A 24,484-nucleotide genomic window follows, 5' to 3' on the forward strand; every position below is an offset into this window, starting at 1 on the left:
AAACACCAAATTGATCAGAAGAACTCGACGCTGTCGTGCTAATTTGTCGCAAGTCGCATTTTGACGTTCGGAGAAAACGCGATCTAATGTTTGACCTTGAATAAACAAAAACTAGAGCACGCAATGTAAACAATAACAAACATGTTTTGTTTGGTTGAACATTCTATGCATTGTCCTGAAGTTTGGTAGAATTTGGTTGCTGGAGTTCCGAGTTATAATTGAAAATGTTTATGGTAGTCGAACTCGTACTTGTGTCAAACGCGTTCTGACCAGAAATCCCTTTGGCCAATTGTCGCACTTACATCAACTTTCGGGCTGTGTCAAGATAGCACGACAAGATTGAAACTTCCTTCATATGAAAAGTGACAACAATCCACGGAGTTTTCAGGATTGAAATCGAATTTTGGGGATCTGTAAATGAGCTGCACAAATTGGCATTCTTAACTTAAGTTAAATATAAAAATTAAATTTATTCGTGATTGGATTGAAATTTTGAATTGAAAATTAAACTCATTTTTTATTTCTATTTTTTATTACATTGCTAATCATTACACGAATTCCCAAGCCAATGCCGTTACCAAAATTCTATATCCGGTGCCGCTAATGTTTAAACTATTCTTTGCTAATAACCATCTCTCGGTTTGCTAAACCAAATCAACTCACTTGCCAACATCATTAAACTCTCTGTTCCCATCCATAGTGGTGTGCCTGTTTTTGTGTGTTTGTGTTACTGTAATAAGTGCACTCTAACATTGTTGCTTGTTTTGTTTTTACGTTTTTTGCTTCCAACACAGAATAAAGCTCTTTTCCTGTCCTATCACAGTTTGCTGATCAAACTCTATATCGCTTCTCATTACTGAATGATTATGACGAAAATAAACTCAACATAATGGTCGTGATCAAGCATTGCTTTGCTTGCAAACATGCTTTTCGCGGTTTTCAACAATTGAGACGCCATGCGTCTCCATCATTCACACTTTTCTCGGCGTAGACGCAAGGTGGTTCAACTCTCATCCATTCACTCTACAATGGTGGCATACTGTTCCAACCGTGCCCCACTCGTAAGCTCCACCACCCCAATCGATCCAACCAATCCCAGTCCGGCCGCCAGATCGATCGGCGGCGCTGTCTTGCCGGTGTCACTGCCGGTGTCGTTCCCCTCGGACTCGCTGCTGTTTTGTAGCGATTCCTGCTGCTTCTGGAGCTTGCTGCGTTGCTTCTCGAGCACTCGCAGCTCCGTCGGCGTTAGCATCCCGCGCAGGATCGTGTCGTACGAAACCGACAGGCCCATGGTGGACATTTTCTGGAACAGGCGGTAGCATTCGCGCTCCTTTGGCGTTTGGCCGTCGACCAGCTGCTGCTCGTCGGCTTTTTGCTGCGCGGCCTTTGGCTCCTTTTTGGGTTTTGACTCTTTTGAGGCTGGGGGCGGATCTTCGCCGGTGTGGTCCTTTTCGTCGTCGGATTTGCTTTCCTCGCTGGAACTGAAAAAATGTACAGTATTGTCAATGAAACCTGACAGTTTGTGTAGATACCTCTTCTTAACATCCTTCAGATGAAACGCATTCAGCGAGTTGGCCAGCTGCTGGCTTCTCCTGATGCGGTTGGCAATGGGTTGCAACGCCGGTGGCTTCCGGTGCCCCGCCGGGTAGTAGTCCCGGTTGAGCCCGGCGGTTGGCTGCTTCAGCTCCGACTCTTGGAACGAAACTGCGAAAAGAACCAAATCGCTTAAGCGTTTGACCTCCCCCTCCCTTCTGAGTCGACCTCTTACCCGATTTTCCCGCCTTCTTCAGCATTGGAGGGCGCTTCGATCCGATGAGGTTGTTGTTCTGGTTGTTGTACACGAAGCTGTCCGTGTCCGTCGGTGGCGACGGAGCGGAATCCTCCTTCTCCGAGTCACTTCCGCCGGAGCTGAGCAGCGAAACGAGCGTCTCGATGTCGCACGGTCCTCCTAGCACGGAACGGGCTCGCGGACCTCCAGCGATGACCTTACTGTTGTTGTTGGCTGTGGCGTTGCTGTCCTTGCTAGTCTTGACCGGGTCGTCCTCGTAAGCATCCTCGTCGCATTCGTTGATTTCGTCACGATCGCTGTTTGAAATGGGAGAAGTTCAACACTAAGCCACGAACCTCACAAAAACCTCGAACGACTCACCGCAGAACCTTCTTCTTGCGGGCCTTCCGCTTGCTGCTCTGTAGGAACTTGGAGTTGTCGTCTATGGGTCGGATCGGCGCGGACATAGCCCGCACCAGGGGCGGGCGCTTCTCGGCGGTGGATTCGGAATTTTGGCGGCTGCTCGCTTGGTACTGGGCCCGGCGCTGCTGAGCCAGCGACGAGTTGCGACCACTTGAAGTCGAAGACGCGGAGGAGGAAGACGACGACGACGACGACGAAGAACTGCTCGGCTTGGAGTGCTTGGAGAGCGTCTCACCTTCCGGGTGCTGCAAAAAAAAGAAAACGGACCAAGTTTAGAAACTTTCTCTTTTCAACACCTTTGCTGCAAGAAAGTGTGAAGTTGTCGTGACGCAATTGCCGTCAGGTCAGGCGGAACGTTGCGTTCTATTATCCTGTCGCGTGCTGATTGCTGAACTTGTGGCTTCTCACTTTCTTGCGTCGGTGCACACCGTACGCGTATGATGGGTGTGTGTGCACGTTTTGTGTTGAATCGCGCACACGTGGAAGTTGTTTTGTGCGAAAATAAAAAAAAAGTTGTTTCATAAGTTATTGATCGCCCATTTGCAACGTACTTCCGCAGTCTTTTTTTGCCACATTCGATTGGAACAATTTTGATGGACGGGGTTCGATTTGGTTACGAATATGTTTCTTTGGCCTTGGGGGTTTCAGTTGATATCACATTTGTTCGGCATGTGCGACATGGGTTTGGCCTGAAAATAGTTTCGATGTATCGAAATTATGGACGTCACTTGAGCAATGATGGGTGTGGTTGCTGAACATAGGGGAAGGTGGGGCAAGACGACCATATGGGACAAGAGGAACAATCGCTCGTACGGCCGTAATTTTTACAATTTTGATTATTTCCAGTATGAGGAATTGTTGCTAGCAATGCAATTAGCTGATTCTACTACCACATAACCGCCAAAACGATGAAAACGCCAATGGGGCATAAGATTTAATGAAGTTTTTTTCAAAACCTTTGTTTTCTTATAATATTTGGAAAGTACAAAATAAGGCTTAGGGTTCGTTTTAAGGCTCGTTTTATCAAAATGCTATTTTTCCTAGATCAGTAGTGTCTCTACCAATGACATGCACCTATTACAAAGTATGATTTAACTTTTGGTTATTTTTGTTGAGAGCTTTAAAAAAATCTTGTTCAGGTGGAGCAAGTGTACCATATGGATTTTTAGTATGGAAAAAATTACGAATTGCTGCAACAACATATTTTATTGGGAAATAAATACATGAAAGTACTTAAAAACTGATAAACAATTGTTAAAAAAAAATTGTCCATACAAAATAAAATGATATTGTGGAAATTTACTTTTTATCATCTAAGTAATATCTTTTTCTGTAAAAACGATAATTTTTTTAGTAAAATATTATTATTTAATCTTAAAATGGAAGAATTGAATGGTTTACATTCAAATCTGATGTATCTAAGTGATAACAGTTCAATTGTTAGCAAATTAACATGTTTTTTTCATGCATTGTTCCTCTTGCGCCAACGGGTTGCTCGTCTTGCCCCACTAGTTGAGTAGAACGTACGGAAAATCAAAAATTTTAAAATCAATTTTTTACATTAAAAAAACAGGATTTTTTAAAAACTGGTTCTAACAAAGTCTTAGTCAAGACCTAGAATAAGATGATTATAATAAAATCCGACAGATTTTTTAACTTTTTAATGGGTTATAACGAACATTTCCTTAACTTGTTACCCTTGCCCCACTTTCCCATAAGTAGATTTTAGTTATTTTATGTGAATCCAATGAAAAAAGCTTAATTTCAATTCAACAAAAAATCATTTTCAATTTTCAATTCAACAAAAAGTCACATAATGTATATTTTAACACTCATACTACAGCAAAAAAAAAAATAATCGAATGAATAATTTTTTTCAATATTTTTTTTCTTTCGCCCATGTTTTGTTTTTTGACTTTTCACATTGGATTCATACTATCCGAAAATTAGTTCAACAAACAAGTAAATTCGATAGTTTTTAGAATCAAAAGAAACAGAAAACAAATTTTCAAATATTATTTCAATATATGTACTCAATTGATTTTTTAAATTGTTTTCGACATGGATTTAACAAATTTAGCATAACTAACTTTTTTGTCCGAAAGTTAACGAGATTTATGCTAAATAGCAAGTTACAACACTCCCGCTTTAATTTTTTGACATTGGCATGCATTTTTTTTTTTTAGGTTGAAGAATATATAAATTCAATAAAATGCGTTTAGTCAAATTATCCCAATTAATCTGTGGGGAAAACAATAAAACTTCAAAAATGTTGATAGAAAATAAATAAACCATTTTTGCAGAAGTGTTTTTGAATACCCTTTACTTGGGGTTTTAAAAACACATTAAATGTAAAAAAAAGAAAATTTTGTGAAGGCCGTTGCAAATATTTTTCAAAGTTTATGTCGCCCCCCCTTCAAAATTGGTCTGAAAAATCAGGGGGCAAAAAAAATATTTTTCCAAAAAACTTCAAAATTTCCATGAAAATATTTGTCTAATCATCTGAAAACAATCTGAAATACATTTTTCTGCATTGATAATCATATTTAGCATGTTTGGGCTTGTTTAAAAATGTTTTGATTTTTTATGATATTCCAATGCACAGCACCGCAAAAAAAATATTTTTCGCAAAAAATAAAATTTTCGTCAATACACAGAAAAAAAAAGTTGAATTTTGGAATGTTGAAAATTTGGTAGGTTGAATATTACCTCTTTTTTTGAGTAATATTACATAAAAAATGTGTAAAAATGTGAACCTGATGAATATTCATCAAAAACTGAGGAAAATTCATCATTTTCTGGGGTAAAATTCATCATTTTTTTAGCCACAAAATCTGTCACCATTTCCTGATGAATATTACCATCATTTTTTTTCTGTGTACTTAGCTATTTTGGAAATTAATGATGGCAAAACAACTGGACAGGTGTATGATGCATTTTAAAACACTTTTCTCATTCAAATGTTGAAACCATGGCTCGTAATTTCAATTTCTATACTTTTTTATTTTTTTGCCCCCCCCCCTCGACTTTAGTTTGAGTCGAGGGACATAAACTTCAAAAAATATTTGCAACGGCCTAATAATTAAAAAAAAACCATAAATGTTTGTGTAATCATTTGTTTTAATTTTTTTTTTAATTAAATATGGTTTAAAAAACTAATAATTTTCCTCAAATATACAAAATTTAAAATAATCAATAAAAGGATGGAAATATCAACTCTTTTTCTTGTAATCTTCTTCGAGACATAAACCAAACCGTTTCAACAATTACTTTTAAATTTGTTGTACAAAAAAGGCTAAAAATTCTAAGATATTTTGAATTCCTGTTTTAAAGACACTTCTAAGCAATTCTCTCAGATTTCGGTCATTCGATTTTTTTTTGTATTTTTTAATCCGACTGAAACTTTTTTGGTGCCTTCGGTATGCCCAAAGAAGCCATTTTGCATCATTAGTTTGTCCATATAATTTTCCATACAAATTTGGCAGCTGGCCATACAAAAATGATATGTGAAAATTCAAAAATCTGTATCTTTTGAAGGAATTTTTTGATCGATTTGGTGTCTTCGGCAAAGTTGTAGATATGGATATGGACTACACTGAAAAAAAATGATACACGGTAAAAAAAAATTTTATGATTTTTTATTTAACTTTTTGTCACTAAAACTTGATTTGCAAAAAAACACTATTTTTATTTTTTTTTATTTTTTGATGTTTTAGACATGCCAACTTTTCAGAAATTTCCAGGTTGTGCAAAAAATCTGTGAGCGAGTTATGAATTTTTGAATCAATACTGATTTTTTCAAAAAATCGAAAAATTGGTCGCAAACATTTTTCAACTTCATTTTTCGATGTAAAATCAAATTTGCAATCAAAAAGTACTTTAGTGTAATTTTGATAAAGTGCACCGTTTTCAAGTTCAATCAATTTTTAGGTGACTTTTTTGAAAATAGTCGCAGTTTTTCATTTTTAAAAATTAGTGCACATGTTTGCACACTTTTGAAAAAAATATTTTTGAAAAGCTGAGAAAATTCTCTATATTTTTTTACCGTGTATCATTTTTTTCAGTGTAGTCCATATCCATACCTACAACTTTGCCGAAGACACCAAATCGATCAAAAAATTCCTTCAAAAGATACAGATTTTTGAATTTTTACATATCATTTTTGTATGGCCAGCTGCCAAATTTGTATGGAAAATTATATGGACAAACTAATGATGCAAAATGGCTTCTTTGGGCATACCGAAGGCACCAAAAAAATTTCAGTCGGATTAAAAAATACAAAAATTAAAATTTAAGAAAAAAGACCGATTTCGTAGAGAATTGCTCTTAGGTCATTGAAAAATTTTGTTCCCCCCTTAAAAAAATCCTCAAAAAATCTGGGGACAAAAAACTATCGAAGAAATTGAAAAAAAAACTTGTCTAATTGATTGTGAACTATTCCAAATGCATTGTATAACGTTATTTTTTATTTAAAATCAAAAACGTTTTTTTGCCCCTTGATTTTTCTGACCGATCTTGAAGGGGGAGGGGGGGGGGACATATACTTTGGAAAATGTTTGCAACGGCCTTATTCATTTTTTAAATAAAAAAAAAACTTTTTAATCTTTTGTTTTTTTTTTTTTTAATTTTGGGATCACAGATCGGTAAAAAAAATGTAACAGCTCAGCTAAAAAATTAAGTATTGCTAACTGTGGAATAAGTACTTTTTATTCAGAAATTTCGAAAATCAGGGTTGAAATTTGAAATTTAGTTTTTTTATTTGTTCCCTCTCGACCTTGACCAGAGCCGAGCGACTAATTAATTTTTTATCCAGCTTTAAAACTTTAATTTCAAAACAAGTTTTTCCTAGATCTGGAAATGCGGCCCGTTTTCCGATTCGAATTTATTTTTGTTTTAAAAAGTTATGAAACTTTAAAAGTATTTAAATTCCCAAATTTACCCAAATTTTTTTCGAAATTTTTTATTTTTTCCTTGTCCAGGAGGTCATTTTGAGCAACGTTTGTTCTACGAAAAAAATCACTTCTCTTGTTTTATGTTTTTCTTGTTTTATTTTTAGTATTTTAAATTGCATTAATCTTGTTTAGTTTGTGTTTATTTGTTTTTTTTTTTTTTTGTAGTATTTGGCCTATTCTACCACCTCCTATCATTACATTTTGCCTATCTAATTTTTTCATGTTTTTACAGTCACTTTTTCAATTTTTCGCTTGTTTTTCACATTTTCTGTTATAAAATGGCACCATTATCATTTAAATTGTAAAAAAATGTGTAAAGGCTTGATTTGGGTCCTAAAATTAAACTTAAATTGCGCATACATTAAATCTCCTGTTAAATGTACTTGGAACTCATTTCGATGGAGAAGCTGTTGTATATATTCAAAATGTTATATTTCAGAATTCTGTTAATAGATATTTACAGTTTTGGATGTGCTACGTAAAACATTCTGAAAAATCATAGATATTTTCAGCTTTGAGCTCTTTGGTCCCAAGACCTTAAAATCAGCAAAAAAAAGTTTTCAATTGATTTGTACGTGTATTCATATGTTTTTAAAATTATTTTTATTTACAGTATTTTTTTATCAAAAGCCCAATTAATCACTTTTTGTTTGAAACAAGGCGAGCTAAAATTGGTTCAGCCGTTCCTGAAGTATGATTTTTTGAAAATGTGGTTCTTGCGAAAATCGTGAAAAAAGTCATATTTTGGACCACCCTATTCGCCAAGAACAAAAATACGGTTCTAATTATTTTGGGCCAGGAACTCTCATGCCAAATCGGAACACTTTTGATCTTGATTCTACTGGTTTGACGTGGAATCGCTGATTCTTTTTTAACAGTTGAACAATTTGAGACCTACGATATATCAAATTGTTTTGCACAGTTTAGCTTTTTTCGAAGATTAATTGCACTTCAAGAAACAATTTCAACAAGTTCGTGCACACCACGAAAACCATCTTACCTTGAACTATAGTTCTGTATATCGTGCCACAATACTCGAAACTTTCCCGTAATTATAATTTCACTTTCATTCACTCATCGTATTAAACACAATAACAAAAAAGCGCAAAAAAAACCACAAAAATTCTTTCACGGACAGCCGGAAAAACCCAGCACCAAGGAATGCACTTGCACAACTTCCACCGCGACTAATTACTCCATTAGTCCCTCCCTCTTGTTGGCCACGTGACGGAAGAGTGGCGACTGGCACCGGAGGTATGTCCGTGTTGTGCAGCCAACTGGAAAAATGCACTGAGGGAAAAAAAGCAACAACAACTACCCAAACAAACAACTCAACTCAACTTTGGCGCGAGGACTGTTCTACCACTACAAGCAGCACTCTCGAAAGTTTGTTTGATGCTATCGCGGCACCGAAAGTCCTCGACTTAATTCTCGAAAGCTTCGGGTGTTGAAATACGGAAACGGTTATTTTTTTTTGGCTTTGTTTCGAAGTTTTTGTTTTTGAGCAAGTCAACGGTTTTGTCCTTCCCCCAGTTTCAGCCCAGGTCACAAGGACCTTTCTTCCACTTGACTGTGAAAACGGTTTTCTTTTTCACCACGCGACAGGCAACAAACTAATTGCCACTTTTCACACTCCTGTGTGGCGACGTAAGGGGGAAACCCCCGAAAGTAGGCCAACCCGCGTGCAATATCGCCTAAAGGTAGGCTTTTTCCTAGCCTTTCCTCTCTTATCTGTACAGGCGAAGAAGCGCTCTTGTTAGCGCGGAAATCCCCGACCAACTGTCGGTCCGTGATTGCAGCCGATTGTTTCGAACCAATATAATCGTTGCCCCGAAAAAAGACACCCAGAAATCGCGTGGTCCTACAAGCCTACATCCTTCCGGGCCTGAAGTGGCACATGTTCACTTTATTTTGTTCGATTTCGAAAACACAATGTTTTCTTTTGCCCCAACTTCAATTCGGGTCATGACTTGTGTGTTTTGTTGTTGTTGTTTTTGTTGCGAAAAACGGGTTAATCATCTGAATTCGGCACGATTCCCCCGCTACCTTGAGAGCAAAATATCTAATTTGTTTGGGCAGAATTGAAGTCACGCACACGTTCGAACATGTGCGGTGCATCCTTGTTGCAGTTGGAGCAGTTGGTGGTGTGATTGCTTCCGGTCCTACCACCGATGAGCATGGTGCATTGAAGCTTCGAATTAGAACACAGCACCTGCTGTCAGCGTCAAAGTCGCCACCCACAATGTTGTTGGTGCAGTTGCAATAACCCTTCTTGGACAAACAAAAAAAATTAAAATGAAATAGTTTTGAATATTTCATTCGCACCTTAATAATTAAGTTGAGCAGTTCTCTACCAAAACCGGGGATGGATTTTATTTGTATTTGTTTTATTTGGTTAAAACTTTGTCGGGGCCTTTTCTATGACCAAAAAAGCTATTTTGTGTAATTGGTTCACCCATACAAGTCTCCATACAATTTTGGCAGCTGGCAGGAATAAATTCGAAAATCTGTAACTTTTAAAGGAATTTTCTGATCATTCGGCAAAGTTGTATCTACTTTTTTTTTCACAAAAACTTAATTTCTCAAAATCCATATTTTTTTTTATTTTCTAGGTTTTTTTTATATGTTTTTGGGGACAAAAACCCGCAACTTTTGTGCCATAGAAATGCATGGTTAAAAAAAATTGCCGGCGAGTTATTTTTTTTTTAAATAGTGATTTTTGGAAAAATCGAAACTTCATACATAATTTTTTTAACTCATTTTATTTTATGAAAAATTGAATTTGCCATCGGAAAGTACTTCACAATTTTTTTGATAAAGGGCCTCGTTTTCAAGATATATCCTTTTAAAGTTTTATTTCAGCGAAATATTTGCAGTTTTTCGTTTTTTTTTTTTGAAAATAGTGACCATGTGATGTGATCATTTCTGAAAATATATTTTTAAGTTCAGAAAATTTGCTAAAATTGTCTAAGAGAAATTGAAGATTGAACCTCTGGATGCTGAGCTACAGCGGCTTAGAGAAATAGAAATAGGAAAATTGAAGTTTTTAAGTCTCATCCAAACATCCCTCATTTTTTAAATGTTGATGTCTCAGCAACTAATGGTCTGATTATCAATGTCAAAAAATTTACCATTCGTGAAATTTTCAGATCTCTTCGAGGACAATATATAAAAAATTAAATTTTACATAAAAAAATAGGTCGAACAAATTTATGTACGAAATAACGATTTTTTCCAAAAATCACTTTTTTCAGAAAATCATAACTCGGTAGCGGTAGAATTTTTGACCATACTTCTCTATGGCTCAAAAGTTGAGAGTTTTTGTCCCCTAAAACATTTTAACATTTAACACCTTAACAACACGAATAATTAATTAGTTTAAGAGAACCTATCACTGTGTTAAATAGTTTTATTGAATCACGCAAGCATACAAATTGTAACAATTAAAAAGATTTTATCTTACGTTACATGAATAAATAAATAAATAAATAAATAAAATAAAAACATTTCGAAAAATATCAAAATTCAAAAAATACGGATTTTGGGAAATTGAGTTTTTGGGAAAAAAATAATCAAAAAATCGGCAAAAAAAATTTCTGTGGATCTATTTTTATGAATAGTCATCAACAATACCTACAACCAGGGCTGTGGAGTCGGAGTCGGAGTCGGAGCCGGAGTCGGAGCCGGAGTCGGTGGAGTCGGGTCTTTTTGGGGACCTGGAGTCGGAGTCGGAGTCGGAGTCGTCAAAACTCGAACAGCTGGAGTCGGAGTCGGAGCCGGAGTCGGCTAAATTTTAAGAGCTGGAGTCGGAGTCGGAGTCGGAGCCGAAAATTTCTGATAATCCGGAGTCGGAGTCGGAGTCGGAGTTATCTTAAATTCAACAAAAATTATGTTTTTTTATTGTTCAGTATTTCCTATATAACAGCTTTTTTTTTTTTTTTTTTTTTTTTTTTTTAAATTAAATATGTCTTTATTGAATTTTCTTATAATAATTACATTTCATTTACATTCTAAGTGGTATGGCTACATGCTCTTCATCTTTGTTATATTTTTCGTTTTCTTATTAACTGTTCACATTCATTTATTTACTTCAAATTGTTTTACATTTTTGCATTGAATCGAATACATTTGGGTAAAAAAAAAATACGCTTTAACAACTATTTCTAACTTAAAACTAAAAAAATAAATTCATTGAAATATTCAAAATCATTAAAACGAGTAAACTACGAACTGTATTTTAAGATAAATCCTCCAAGCGTTCTTACTTGTTCCGCACGAGTTTTGCAACCACGCAGTGTTGTTGTCATCTCGATGAAAATGTACAAAAGTTCTTGTGGTGAAAACAGGTCACTGCTGCCTTCATCCGTTGATGCTGGTTGGTTTTTCTTCGGTTGCTGACTGAAACCAGGAGGTGTTGTATTCTCTGCAACTTTTTGCCGCTGATTCAACAGCAATGGCTGCAGATTTGGAACCACTCGAACAGATCCCGCTCCAGGTGACGCCAAAGCAGGAAAATCCACGTCCGTGAAAGTTGGTGGTGTTTTGCGACGATTTGGTTGGTGCCTCGTCGTCGCTTGCTGCCGAATTTTCACAAACTCAGCTCGTTTTGGGCAGCTCCGATTCTTGGTAGAATGGTCGCCGCCGCAATTGTAGCATTTCGCTTCGATTTTTTCGTTGATTGTTTCGCAAGCTTGAGTTTTGTGCTCACCTCCGCAGGTTGCACAACGACTCTTGATGAAACAGTTCCTTCCACCATGTCCAAACTTCAAACAGTTCGAACACTGTGTCACGTCACGGTGCACTGGACGATAACGTTCCCAAGTCACGATGATGTTGAAAATTGCCCGAACTGCTTTCAGCTCAGACGGCGTTGTCGATCCTTTCTCGAGATGAACCAGGTACAGTTGATCACGATACTTGATGTCCTTGTTGTGTCTCGTCATCTTGAAGACTTCGATTACGTTCAACTTCAGAGTTTTGAGCTCTTCTTTCAGCACACTCACATCCATGTCGTACAGGCCACGGAGGACCTGTTTCATGGGGCGTTTACCTGGATCGTCATGGCTGTAGTATTCAATCTTAGTGTTGTTCAGGAAATCCCGAACGTAGTTGTAATCCTTTCTGGTAGGTAGCAGAATTTTGAGTCCATCAGCACACAAGCGAATGGAAGCTCGTAAAGCACCAGATTTGATAAACCCGGTTAGCCACTTTCGCACCGAATCCGATGACGATGTTTTCACAAAAATGGGCGGCAACTTTTCCCGTCGTTCAAATTCTTCCTTCTCGCTCACGTCCACAGGGAGGGTAGCGAACTGGTTTCCAGACGAATTTTGAGCGTCCTTGCTCAAACTGCCTGGCTTTGCAGGTAGCGCTTCGGCATTCTTTAGCTTCTTCAAATCTGCCGATCCTGCTGGTGAGGACCGCCTCTTTTTCTTGCCGTGAGGCATTTTTGCACTTTTTAAGCACTTTTTTGGTTTGTGAGGGACGCACGTCTGACTCGCTTCTCTGCTGATCGCAGACTGATATATATAACAGCTTAATTTACAAAACCTCTTACATTTTTAATTGTTTTTTTTTAAGTCGCATGCACTGCGTCGCCATTGTTTTATTTTTTTTAGAGATTTATCAGATGCCATTATGTTTTTGAAGCTTTTTATTGTGATTGGAAAGCTCTAATTGTGTTATTTCACTATAATCACTAAATGATAACCTCTTACCCAAATATGTAGTATCATAACTCAAAAAATAATAAAATATATTGGTTATGTAGTCACAAATATCTTATTGATTTTTGACTGCTTTTTTTGCCTATATTTATGTGCCCTTTCAATTCAAATTTGACCAAATTTCATCCAGTTCTTTCTGAAAAAGTACACACACAGTCATCTTTTACTTCGATAGCAAATGTCTTGGAGGTTTTAAGTGAATCATTTTTCAGGAAAAAAAATACGAGGTACATAAAAAGATTAAAAATAGTAATCACTGTTTTCGGAAATCGAAAAATAGTCACTGACAGTATAACTCTTCTAACAAATAATCAACGATTATAACAATCTATTACTATTACTTGGAACTCAACATGCGCATTTTGTTTAAAACAAGAAAATCAAAGTGTTGCATTTAAAATAATTGAAACTAACAAAAAATATCAAAACAAGTTGCAACTAATTTTGAAATAATCATTGAATGTTGATGTTGATCTTATGTAAACTATTTTGATATCGTTGCAAATTATCGTTGAATAAATCTCAAGTTTTCAGTACAAAAAGGAACTAATAAAAAAAAGTATAGAAATAAATATAGGATTTTAATTAATTTTTCAAATATTATTCAAAAAAGTCAAAATCAAAATATTATTAACCGGTAAGAATTTTTACATACTGTATGCCCCACGCCAATATGACGGAAGGTGATGATCATTGCAAATCAAAAAAATTAAATATCCGTGACCTAGAAAATATTTTACTTGTGGATATTTGTTTTTTATTTTATTTTCATATATTTTGATGGAGGCGCAAGATCATTCATAAAAATTTGTTTTAGGTGAAATTTCACGAAGTATCGTGCGCCTCCTTTTAAAAATATATAAAATTTTAAAATTAAAATAAATTAAAAATTCCCAGGGTAAAATATTTTCCAGGTCATAGGATTAGGATTTGTTTTTAGAATAATTTTCCAACAGGTAAGGTTTTTCTCAAGATTATTATTTTTGAAACATGTACTGGGGTAGATCACACAAAGTCCATGCACTATTTTGGAAAAAAAGTTTTTTCAATAATGTTTAGAAAAATAGTTACGTTAAAAATTCTTAGTTTTAATTCCGGGGTGACTTTGATAGTCATAGTTTTTCTTGTTAAAATCATATTTAAGATGTTCAAACTTTATTTGTACGCTAAATGTACCATCACTAAAGTAGCTGATATAGTTTTTTTTTAAATCAATGTTTATATTTAGTTAACTAAGTGTATAAGCTTTTTAGCAAAATACATATAAATTTTAGGTAAAATTGTTAAAAAGTCGGAATATTGCCTGAAATTTGTTAAAACTAGTTTTGTTTGTAAAATTATCGATTTATATTGCATTTTATACTGAATTCGAAACACGAATCACAAGTCTTCACATTTTACATGAAATTTGTTCAACTGATATTGCCTTTTAATTTGGTGATTTTTTTTAATTGTGTTTCAAAAACACATATTATTTATTATTTACAAACTTATTTTACCTTCTCCTAATGGAAAATTGTCCAAAGAATCCGAAAATGCATTCCGTTTTCCGATTAAAAATCATGTTCATTGAGAAAATCAAGACACTTTGAGAAGTTCAAAATAATGACTTTCATCAACATTTTGTTAACAATACTTAACTAACTCTTTAAACATGTCAAACCTATCAAATTCAGCCCGGCTATCAGGGGTGACTACGGTACATTGATTTGCAAAAATAATCTCCTTCAGCCATGACGTGATGTCCACGTGATGTACGTCCTAAAAAACAAAAAAAATGTTTCGTTTAAAATTGTCTTTTAAAAAACAAGATGACTGTCACTGTGCTTCTTATAAATGTCAACCTGAAAGTGAGCAAATTGAATTTTAATGTTCAATCGATCATTAAGGCTAGGTTTCTCTTATTTATTCATTCAAAAAGAACAATTCAATATTTAAATTTATTAGCTTTGAATAAATTAATTACAAATTTAAGGTTAAGTGAATAAATCCAAATTTACTTACAAAACTTTTCTTCTCAAAATGCCTCTAAGACTGAAGATATTATTTGATTTCTGTTTCCATAACGTATAAAACTTGTAACCTTAAAACTTTTTTTCCGTTTTGTGATTCGAACTTATTTTCCTTGAGAGCAACATGACATTAAGAGAGTATTTAAATAATCCTATTTATCAATGTTTTAAAAATAATAGTTAACTAACTTTTGAAACATTTAAAAATATGTGGAGTCGGAGTCGGAGCCTACCATTTGTTGAAAGCTGGAGTCGGAGTCGGAGTCGGAGTCGGCTAGAGTTGGTAGGTCGGAGTCGGAGTCGGAGTCGGAGCCAACCATTTGTTGAAAGCCGGAGCCGGAGTCGGAGTTGGAGTCGGCTAATCTGTGAAACCCGGAGTCGGAGTCGGAGTCGGAGTCGTTTGAAACATGACCCGACTCCGCAGCCCTGCCTACAACTTTGTCCAAGACACCAAATTGATCAGAAAATTCCTTCAAAGGTTACAGATTATCGAATATTTACGTACCATTTTTTTAAGGACAGCTGCCAAAATTGTATGGGTGAACCAATGACACAAAATAGCTTCTTTGGTCATATAGAAGGCCCCCACAAAGTTTAAGTCAAATAATAAAAAAAATGGTCGAAAATTTAGGATCATTCTCTGCCAACTCACACGAAATCGGGAAAAGTAGGCCCGACCCCTTTTCGTGTTCCGTGAAACTTTGCTCTAAGGGGTAATTTTGATCTCAGATCATGAATAGCAATTATGTCAAAAACGCCTTCCCAAAATTTGGGATCGATTGGTTTAGTCTCCGATAAGTGCCCTACCTACTTTTCCTGTCATTCTCGAATGATGAAAAGTGCCAACCTTTGAGCAATAGGGATGACGAACGTTTTGTTTTTGGCCAAGTTATGGTTTTTAGAAAAAAAATAGTGTTTTTGGAAATGCACACCAAAACAAATATCATGTTTAGATATAAAATGAAATACTAAATATTCAACAAAATTGTTTTTATATAACTTTTAAAAATAGTTTCCATTCTTATACAATATATTCGAAAAACTTATCTAAAGTTAGCTTTTTCAGACATTGTTGATCCGATTTTTGATTGCTGAGGTATAGCCTTGTAAAGAATGAAAACTACTACAACAAAAAATCCAAATTTTAACCAATAGACCCTAATTTTTCAATCTTTATATCTTAGAAACAGCTTTGAACAGCTTTCCAATGTTTAAAAGTGTGTAATTTGAAACTTGTGTAAAATTTTCTCAACCTCCTGATATTTTTTTCTATATTTTTAAAATCATGACTTGCATTTCAACAGGGCCATATAATATGATTTAAATCCTTTTGAAATGTAAGATGTGATTTGAAAAATCTGAAAAAATGTGTTCACGAAATAATAAAAAGCTGCTTACATTTTTTATCAAATTCTAATTTCGACAAGAAAATACCTTCTCGAGATACAGATTTTTGAATGTTTTCTTATATGCTTAAGCACTTTTTTATGAACATTCCCTGAATTTGTATGGAGACTTGATTTAAGAAAAAAAAATGCAAATTGGCTCTATTGAACATAAGAAATCGATGGACAAAGTTTCATACAAATCAAATAACACAAAAAAAAAACAAATCAGGATTTTTTGCGAAATTCTCATGTACCTTCAAACATTATTGAAGTTTTGATTGTTTTTGAAAAAAAGTTTGTCCCCTGATTTAAAAGATTTTAAAGAGGATGAGTAAAATTAAAAAAAAAATTGCAACGTCCTGATTATTTTTTCAAAAATTATAATTGAAATAACAAGCCAGAATTTCAACAATTCAATTAAAAAACCCTTTGGAAAATGCACCCATACAGTTGATATGCAATCATTAGTTTTCAAAAAATGTAAGATTTGACGTAAAAACTATTTGTTTTTTTGCGAAAAAAATTTTTTTTGTGGTTTTGTACACTAAAAAAATTACTAAATTCAACAAAAAAGTTAAAAAGATTTTTGAATCAACCCAGACTGCTTAAAATGATTCTTAACGCAGGGGAATACATTTTAAATTAACTGCAGTTGATTGTGCTTCTAACACCAAAATTTTAACTTTTTTGAATTAATGTGTTTGCCCTCTAATTTTTCGGGCCAAAAACTTTGAATAAAAATTGTACCAGCCTAAATATTTTTTTTATAAGTCACCATTTATTTGGAAAAGTGTTACTTTTCGATTCTGTTATTTTTGGTTCAGAAAAGTATGATCTTTTGTCGTTGAAGAATGACAGGAAAAGTAAGTAGTTTCACGACGGAATCAATAAAAATTGTACGCCAACATTGTCCTCTTGTCAGAAAGTATCACAAAACATTACCCTCCACAATAAAAAACACAAAAATCGTTGAAAATAAAATCGTAAACATGGAATAATTAAAAAATAAGTAATAAAGGGTTAAGTTATGTCTGTAACAGTACAAAATAAACTAGTTTACCAACCTTACATTTCAACAAATTTCTAATATTGATCCACAATATTAACGAAAGTTTCCCAAAGTAGGTCACTTAAAATCAAACAAAGTAGTAAATTGATTGATATCCCCGCTGTGGGCTATCGATTGATCTCGTTTTTTTACCTCACTTGGAAATGGTGAAATATTGAAATCATTTCGTGACTGCAGTCATCTTTCTCAGCAAAATAAACCGCGGCAAAATGACAAACTATGCGCAATTAATAAACCATCAATTTGATGTCTTTTTAATTTCTGCAGTTTGTTCATCATAAAAAAAAAGTTCTATAACCTCCGAGTGCTGACCCAAAAGTTCGTGTCCTCAGACAACATTCCGCGTTGCTGTTTATTTGTGCGTGGTTGCCCTGGGCGGAACACGTGGCCCCAAGTTCAAGTTTGCAAGCGGTGTTTAAACGCACGACCTGCCCGATTCAACCGGTGCCTACTTTGATCGTCTTAAAACTTATATTTGGGAGAAAGTTAGTTTGGGCATTTTACGACACCGTTTTATTTCAACCCGAGCAGTTGCTACCTTGTGGAGAAATGGGTTTTCCACATTTCTCACCCCATAACGAGACGATTTGGGACCGAGTTTTTTTGCGGAGGTTCGCGGAGGCATGAGAGGTACACGTGCCAGAAAGCGTCAATGATGCCCCAGTTTTATTGTCTCGAAAGTTTGTACTCTCGTCATTCTGTTTACCATGGCTAGGGTGTGCAATTCAAAAGTGCTCTTTTTAACGGAGATTTTTTTCTTGGTTTTTGAATACTGGTATTTTTCTAGTGGGATTTAAAAACAAAGGCATGAAAATTGCGTTTTTTTTTTCAAATTTTGGAGCTTGTTAAGACCTTTTGAAAAATTCCTAGCAAACAACAGCGATTACCTCTGCAATAAAGTTTCAGCAACCGCTGACAACAAACGGTGAGCCTCGTGAAAATAGCGTGACTGCTGAGTTTTGCAAATCATTGCCTGCTGGGATTTCTTCAAACCGGTGAAATGTATGCCTCGGCGGCTTGACAAGTAGGGGGAGTTCGTTATTAGGAAGAATCAATTGAAATTTCACAGCAATATTCACCTTGAAATAGAAATGTTTTCCGAAACGATTAAATACTTTGACGAATCTTCTTCCAACAAATCATACACAATTCCCTCCTATCGAAAGCCCACTGGAATGTGGGGGAAAACCCATTTTTAGTTTCCCACCCCCACCTAAATTTCCCCATTTTCCCAAAGGGATGGCGAACGAATTGCTCCATCAGCTGAAAAACTGTGCCATGTGAATGGCGGTGCTGAGTAATTTATCAAAAAAAGAAAACTGAAAACACAAGACACACAAGTGCTAGTGCGCTGGTTGGCCCATTTTCGTGACTGAATTTTTCGTTGAACCAAAAAAAAAAAGAATCTTTGATTGAAATTTAAATCGATTCGTGGCAGGCCGTGTGGACCACGTGTGCTTGTGGGTGGGTGGGCTAGGCACGGAGGGAAGAAAAGTGAAAAACTCACCGAATTTTCCACTTCCGCCTTTTGATTGCCTTGTTGTTGTTGGGGTAGGTTCGGGCCGGTGACGGGTTCGCGCTGGATTACCGAACATTCCGTGTCGCTGACGCCGTTGTCGGACGAGTCCTGCTGCTGGACGGTTTGGCCGAGGAAGATCTTGATGTTGATACGGGAATCCTTGGCCTGCTTCAGGACCTTTTTGGTGTGCTCGTTCGGTTCGGCGCTGTTTTTGGGAGGAAGATATGAGTTTATTTGCTTCGTTTCGAAAGTAATTGTCAAAATCGAGCATTGTCAGTGAATGGAAAATTTACTTGGCAAACTTTGAAACATCCCTTAGAGTCAGGGGTGCCAAATGTGGCCCGCCGGCTGATATTTGGTGGTCCCGTGGGCACGTTTTGAAACAAACATTCACATGCCATAATTTTGATTTTTAACATACGGAATCCTTACTAATCTTATCTAATCTAATCGAACACAAGCGCAGCCAGTCCGAACAAAGCATCCGGGAAGCACTTATGGTTAGATTACGCATCAAGTTCCTTCTTGTCATTATTAATGATTGCAGTACTTTCGAGAACCCCCGAAGTGTATTACACTCATCAAAGCGGCCCGGCCTACTGCGTTGCATTAACCGCATGAGACAGATTCTATGAACGTATCCCACATTTCATAGAATCATCAGGGCAAGAAGAAGAAGCCGGGGACATACCGTACCAACCGGTTCGAGTTATTTATAGATTATAATGGTGTGTGTTGTGTAGGGGAATCGTTGGGGAAGGGATTATTGTATTATATAGTAAATGACCTTGTGACATTATTTCACCACTACGGATTAATTTCACTCAAGGAGTATTAAATCCCTTGGTTCCAATTCAAAGGAGTGAGTTCGAATCCCACCTGATTCTATGAGTTTTTTGTTTATATTCAAAGTATTGTTTGTATTCAAAGTAAGTCGAAAAATTTCAAGGAGGCCGGTCGGGAATCGAACCCTGAGCTTTCCGCTTATGAGGCCATAAGCCACGGGCCGGTCCAAACATACGGAATCCTTACTTTAATATTAAATTTAACACTATTAAATAGTTGTAAATTTTGTGATGATATCTCGAATCAGTGTTCCAAGTCACTCATTAAGATGTCTTGTAATTTTTTTTTCTCTAGAACAAACCGTTTAATTTTGATCATTTTGAAGTATTTTGAAATTAAAAGTTTTTTTTTTATTGAACGAGATCCAATCAAAACTGATTTTGTTCACAAGTCGTCAGCTGTGTGCTATCTTGTGACATAGACCATTTTGGTCGAAAATGAGTTAATGATGACGTTTTGCTATACTTAACAAACACTACAAGATGCTTTAACCCGATTTTGGAAACTCGCTTCCGTTTCCCGGTTATCGCAATACACACTTGTGACATAGACCAATTTATCATCAAAATGATCGTGCACACTTATGACACGTCATACATGTTGTTGGAAAATGTGGAAAAAATTTCTTGTTTTTCACAAATTTATGTTGATACACATTCGATTCGATTTGATTTCTGAAGGTAATGCAATCTTTTGTTTTTGAAAATATACTGATTAAGTCGGTTCAACTATTGAAAAAAAAAACTATTGATTTAAGCCTATTTTAGTTTGTATGGGAATTCTGTGCACACTTGTGACACGTAGTCCAATTTTACTTTCGAAACACACTTGTGACACGTGCTTTTCAGATGTTTGATTACATAATTTACTGTATCTTTTAACTGGTGTAACCAAATTAGTTGAAACTTGGAGCGTTTGTTAAGCGATAGTATACGAACCGATTGCTTCAAAAAGTTTGGCTCTACCATTCATAGTTTTGAAAATATTTATCATCAAACTTTAAAAATCGATTTTCTCGAAAAGTACTAAATGGTCGTTGTCACAAGATAGCATACAGCTGACGAAGTGGTGAAAAAGTAATTGTGGCAATCCTGCAGACTTTAGCAATTTTTTTTAATAAAAATCTTTTAAGACGAAAATGTATCATAGTTTTGCAAAACTTAAGGAGGGATTAGACTATGACAAACAAACTCGCACAGTTTGCCTGCATTTGTTTGCAGAAACGTCAGCCTGCATACATTTTGCTTTGTTTGCGAGTTTGACGCAAACAAGTTTGCGAATTTGGCAGATTCGTGTAATGCGAGTAAGTTGGTGAAGTAAAATTAATTTTTGAAATAAACATTAGTTTCAAACTCAGCAGAAAATTACATTTGGCTAAATAATTCAATGTACAGTCCAGACTCGATTATCGGAAGGCCTCTGAAAAATTTCACTTCGGATAATCGAATCACGAAAAAAAAATTTTTTTTCGTTGTCTAATTTTTGATTCTCGTGGTTAGGTATGACCGCTAAACTATGCTAAAATGATTTAGAATATTTAAATCCAAGATGGCGACTAAAATGGCGGTGATGCAATATTGAAAAAAATGCATTTTATTTTTTAATAGGCAATCAACAACTCAAATTTGACTTAAATGGGGTCATAGAACTCAAAATTTATGTTAAAAACAAGAAAACGAAAAAATACAAAAAAAAGTTTTTTGTTCGTGATTCGAATATCCAAAGTCCCATACAAACCTTTGGATAATCGAACTTCGGATAATCGAAACTTCGGACAATCGAGGCTTCGGATAATCGAGTCTGGACTGTATTTGAAAGTTTGTTTTATACTTCCTGAATATTTTATAATTTTACAACCTTTTTGTCAAATAAAAACTGCTTACCATTTCCATTCCATTTTACTATTCCATTTGAAATTCATCTATCAATGCATGTTTCAATTGCATTCATTCAAATTTGTCAAAGAGGTTCATAAGAGCTCAAAGCAGTCACTGTTAAACATAAATTATTTTCTACTTAAAAAATGGGTCAGAACGCATATCATTTTGAAAACAATATTTTTTAAATCAAGACTATCATTTCAAAAGGGCCAAACATTCAATATTATGCCCTTTTGAAATGTTAGTTTTGATTTTTTTTAAATGAAAATATTGTTTTTGAAGAGATCGGAAAATTTCACGAATGTTTCATATTTTAACATAGAAAATCGGACCATTAGATGAGCTGAGATATCGACATTAGAAAATGGAAGGTTGTTTGGGTGAGACTTAGAAAACATCAAATTTTCTGTTTTTAAACCTTTGCTCGGCAATATCTCAGCAACTAAGGGTCGTATCAACAAAGTTTTAAAAAGCAAGATATAGAGAATTTTTTCAGCTTTTTATTTTTTTAAGTGCGCAAACATGGGCACTAATTTTGGAAAATCAATAACTGCGACTATTTTCAAAAAAGTTACCTAAAAATGGCTATTACTTGTAAACGGTGCACTTAATTAAAATTTCACTAAAGTTTTTTTTTATTGCAAATTTGATTTTACATCGAAAAATGAAGTTGAAATTTGTTTGCGACCAATATTTCGATTTTTAGAAAAAAATCAGTATTGATTCAAAAATGTATAACTCGGTCAAAGATTTTTTGCTCGCTCTGTAAATTTCTGAAAAGTTAGCATTGAATGTCCCCTAAAACATATCAGAATATAAAATAATATATACAGAGAAACCACCTTTTACGCGGTGGCGTTACGCTTTTTATTTCGTCGATTTCTCTAAAACCATAAAATATTTTTGCAAGCTTCAAAAAGCGTTTTGTAGATCCGAACAAAACCTACAAATTGCTTTTAAAAGCTTGCGAAAATGTTGCGTCGTTCCAGAGAAATCGACCAATTAGTAAAACGTAACGCACCCCGTAAAAAGAGGTTTCACTTTAGTGTTTTTTTGCAAATCAAGTTTTAGTGATAAAAAGTGAAATTAAAAATCACAAAAAAAAAATTCATCGCGTATCGTTTTTTAAGTGTAGTCCTACAGTCCTACCTACAACTTTGCCGAAGACACCAAATCGATCAAAAAATCCTTCAAAAGATACAGATTTTTGAATTTTCGTATACAGTTAAACCTCGCATAGTGAAGCTTTGAAGCTAATTGTAGATTGGAACAAGACGAAGAAATTGCTTCAAATAGATTGCAAAAATATTAAGTCGTTTTCGAGTAATCCACGAAATACAAAGTGTAACGCCTGCGCACTATGCGAGGTTTTTTTTCTGTATTATTTTTGTATGGACAGCTGCCAAATTTGTATGGAAAGTTATATGGACAAACTAATGATGCACAATAGCTTCTTTGGGCATACCGAAGGCACCAAAACAGTTTCAGCCGGATTAAAAAAATACAAAAATTAAATTTAAAAGGACCGATTTCGTAGAACTTAGCAGGGTAGGGGCTGAAAAAAATATTGACAGATGCAGCAATTATAGTCCAGACTCGATTATCCGACGGCTTCGGAAAAAATCACTTCGGATAATTGAAACTTCGGATAATCGAATCACGAAAAAAAATAAAATTTGCGTTGTCTTATTTTTGAATGTCGAGCTTCAGTATGACCCCTATTCGATTATCCGAGGTCCCATACAAACCTTCGGATAATCGAACTTCGGATAATCCAAACTTCGGATAATCGAGTTTGGACTGTATCGAGAATTCCCGGAATTTTGGTAACCCCGGAAAATTTAACGCTCTAGAACGCAGTGAGGGCACCCGTTTTTTTTTCCTGTTATTTTCAAATGGTTATATCTCAGTCAGTTTTGACCAAATGCCACCAAATTTAAATTTTGAGCAAGACAAATTTCTCCTAACATTTTCTCCTTATATTAATGAATTTAATATCACCAAAAAACACTTTGAATAAATCACACTAGAACATTTTTTTCCTGTTACTAATCCTGAGGTGGTTATGGGTTTGGGAACAATGTTCACAATTAACTAATCTGTAGATAATTTAATTCGCCAGGCAATTTTCCATTCACAAAATCCCGCTTGTCTAATATTTTAATCATAAATTTCACGCACTCATTCTTTATACTTAGTCCGGGCGGTCTCTTCTTGACGCCGCAACTTTTCGGATTGTTCTGGTGGCCTTGCCCAACTTCCTGTCCCGCAGAAAGTCCTGCACCGGTCGACAGCGCCGTCCGACTGGCCGCCGCGGGTGCCGCCGTGGTCCAGGCGTGTCCCGCCGCCGGACTGTGGTGGTCCAGCGACAGCTGCTTTGTCAGCACCTTATTGTTCAACCGCTTGGCCATGGTCGTCGCGGAGGACGTCGTCGCACTGGCCGGTCGCCGGCTCAACGTGGCCTTCGGGGGGTCCTGGTACGATTGCTGCTGCTGCTGCTGGAACCGGTTCGTGTGAATGATGGCCGCGGTCACGAAGGTGGCGAAATCGGCACCACTGCCGGTGGCGCCAACCGTGGAGAGATTGCTCACCGAAAGACTTCGTCCCGTGCTACCACCACCGGAGAAGCTTTCGATGCAGGACATCTGCTTCCGGAGCGGATGGTGCCTCGCGGGCGACGGTCGCGACCAGTTTAAGTAGCGACTGGTAGACATTTTCTTGTTTTATGCCCTCGCGCGAGCGAGCGATATTCTTGGTCGTGGTCTCGCAAAAGTTTCGGGGAAGGAGGAAAAGGATTGACGAGAGAGGACAATTTACTGCCAGGATGGCGCGAGACTGCGGGACAACTGCGGCACCATCACTACACAAAGACACTCGCTCTCCGTGGAACCACACTAACAC

The 24,484-nt window shown here is 36.0% G+C and overlaps 1 protein-coding gene across 1 annotated transcript; it reads right to left on the reverse strand.

Annotated features, from left to right (window-relative positions):
• Nucleotides 1-566: 566 nt before the first annotated feature.
• Nucleotides 567-24,319, reverse strand: LOC120424202 (nucleolar and coiled-body phosphoprotein 1). Its single transcript, XM_039588261.2, has 6 exons — nucleotides 23,765-24,319; nucleotides 18,846-19,062; nucleotides 2,150-2,436; nucleotides 1,769-2,085; nucleotides 1,533-1,704; nucleotides 567-1,481 (listed from the first exon to the last, which is right to left on the reverse strand). The coding sequence occupies exons 1-6, from the start codon at nucleotides 24,295-24,297 to the stop codon at nucleotides 1,019-1,021; spliced, it is 1,989 nt and encodes a 662-aa protein (XP_039444195.1). The 5' UTR covers nucleotides 24,298-24,319; the 3' UTR covers nucleotides 567-1,018.
• Nucleotides 24,320-24,484: the final 165 nt, after the last annotated feature.

This window comes from Culex pipiens, chromosome 3 (assembly GCF_016801865.2).
Source record: "Culex pipiens pallens isolate TS chromosome 3, TS_CPP_V2, whole genome shotgun sequence".
Lineage (NCBI taxonomy): Eukaryota > Metazoa > Arthropoda > Insecta > Diptera > Culicidae > Culex > Culex pipiens.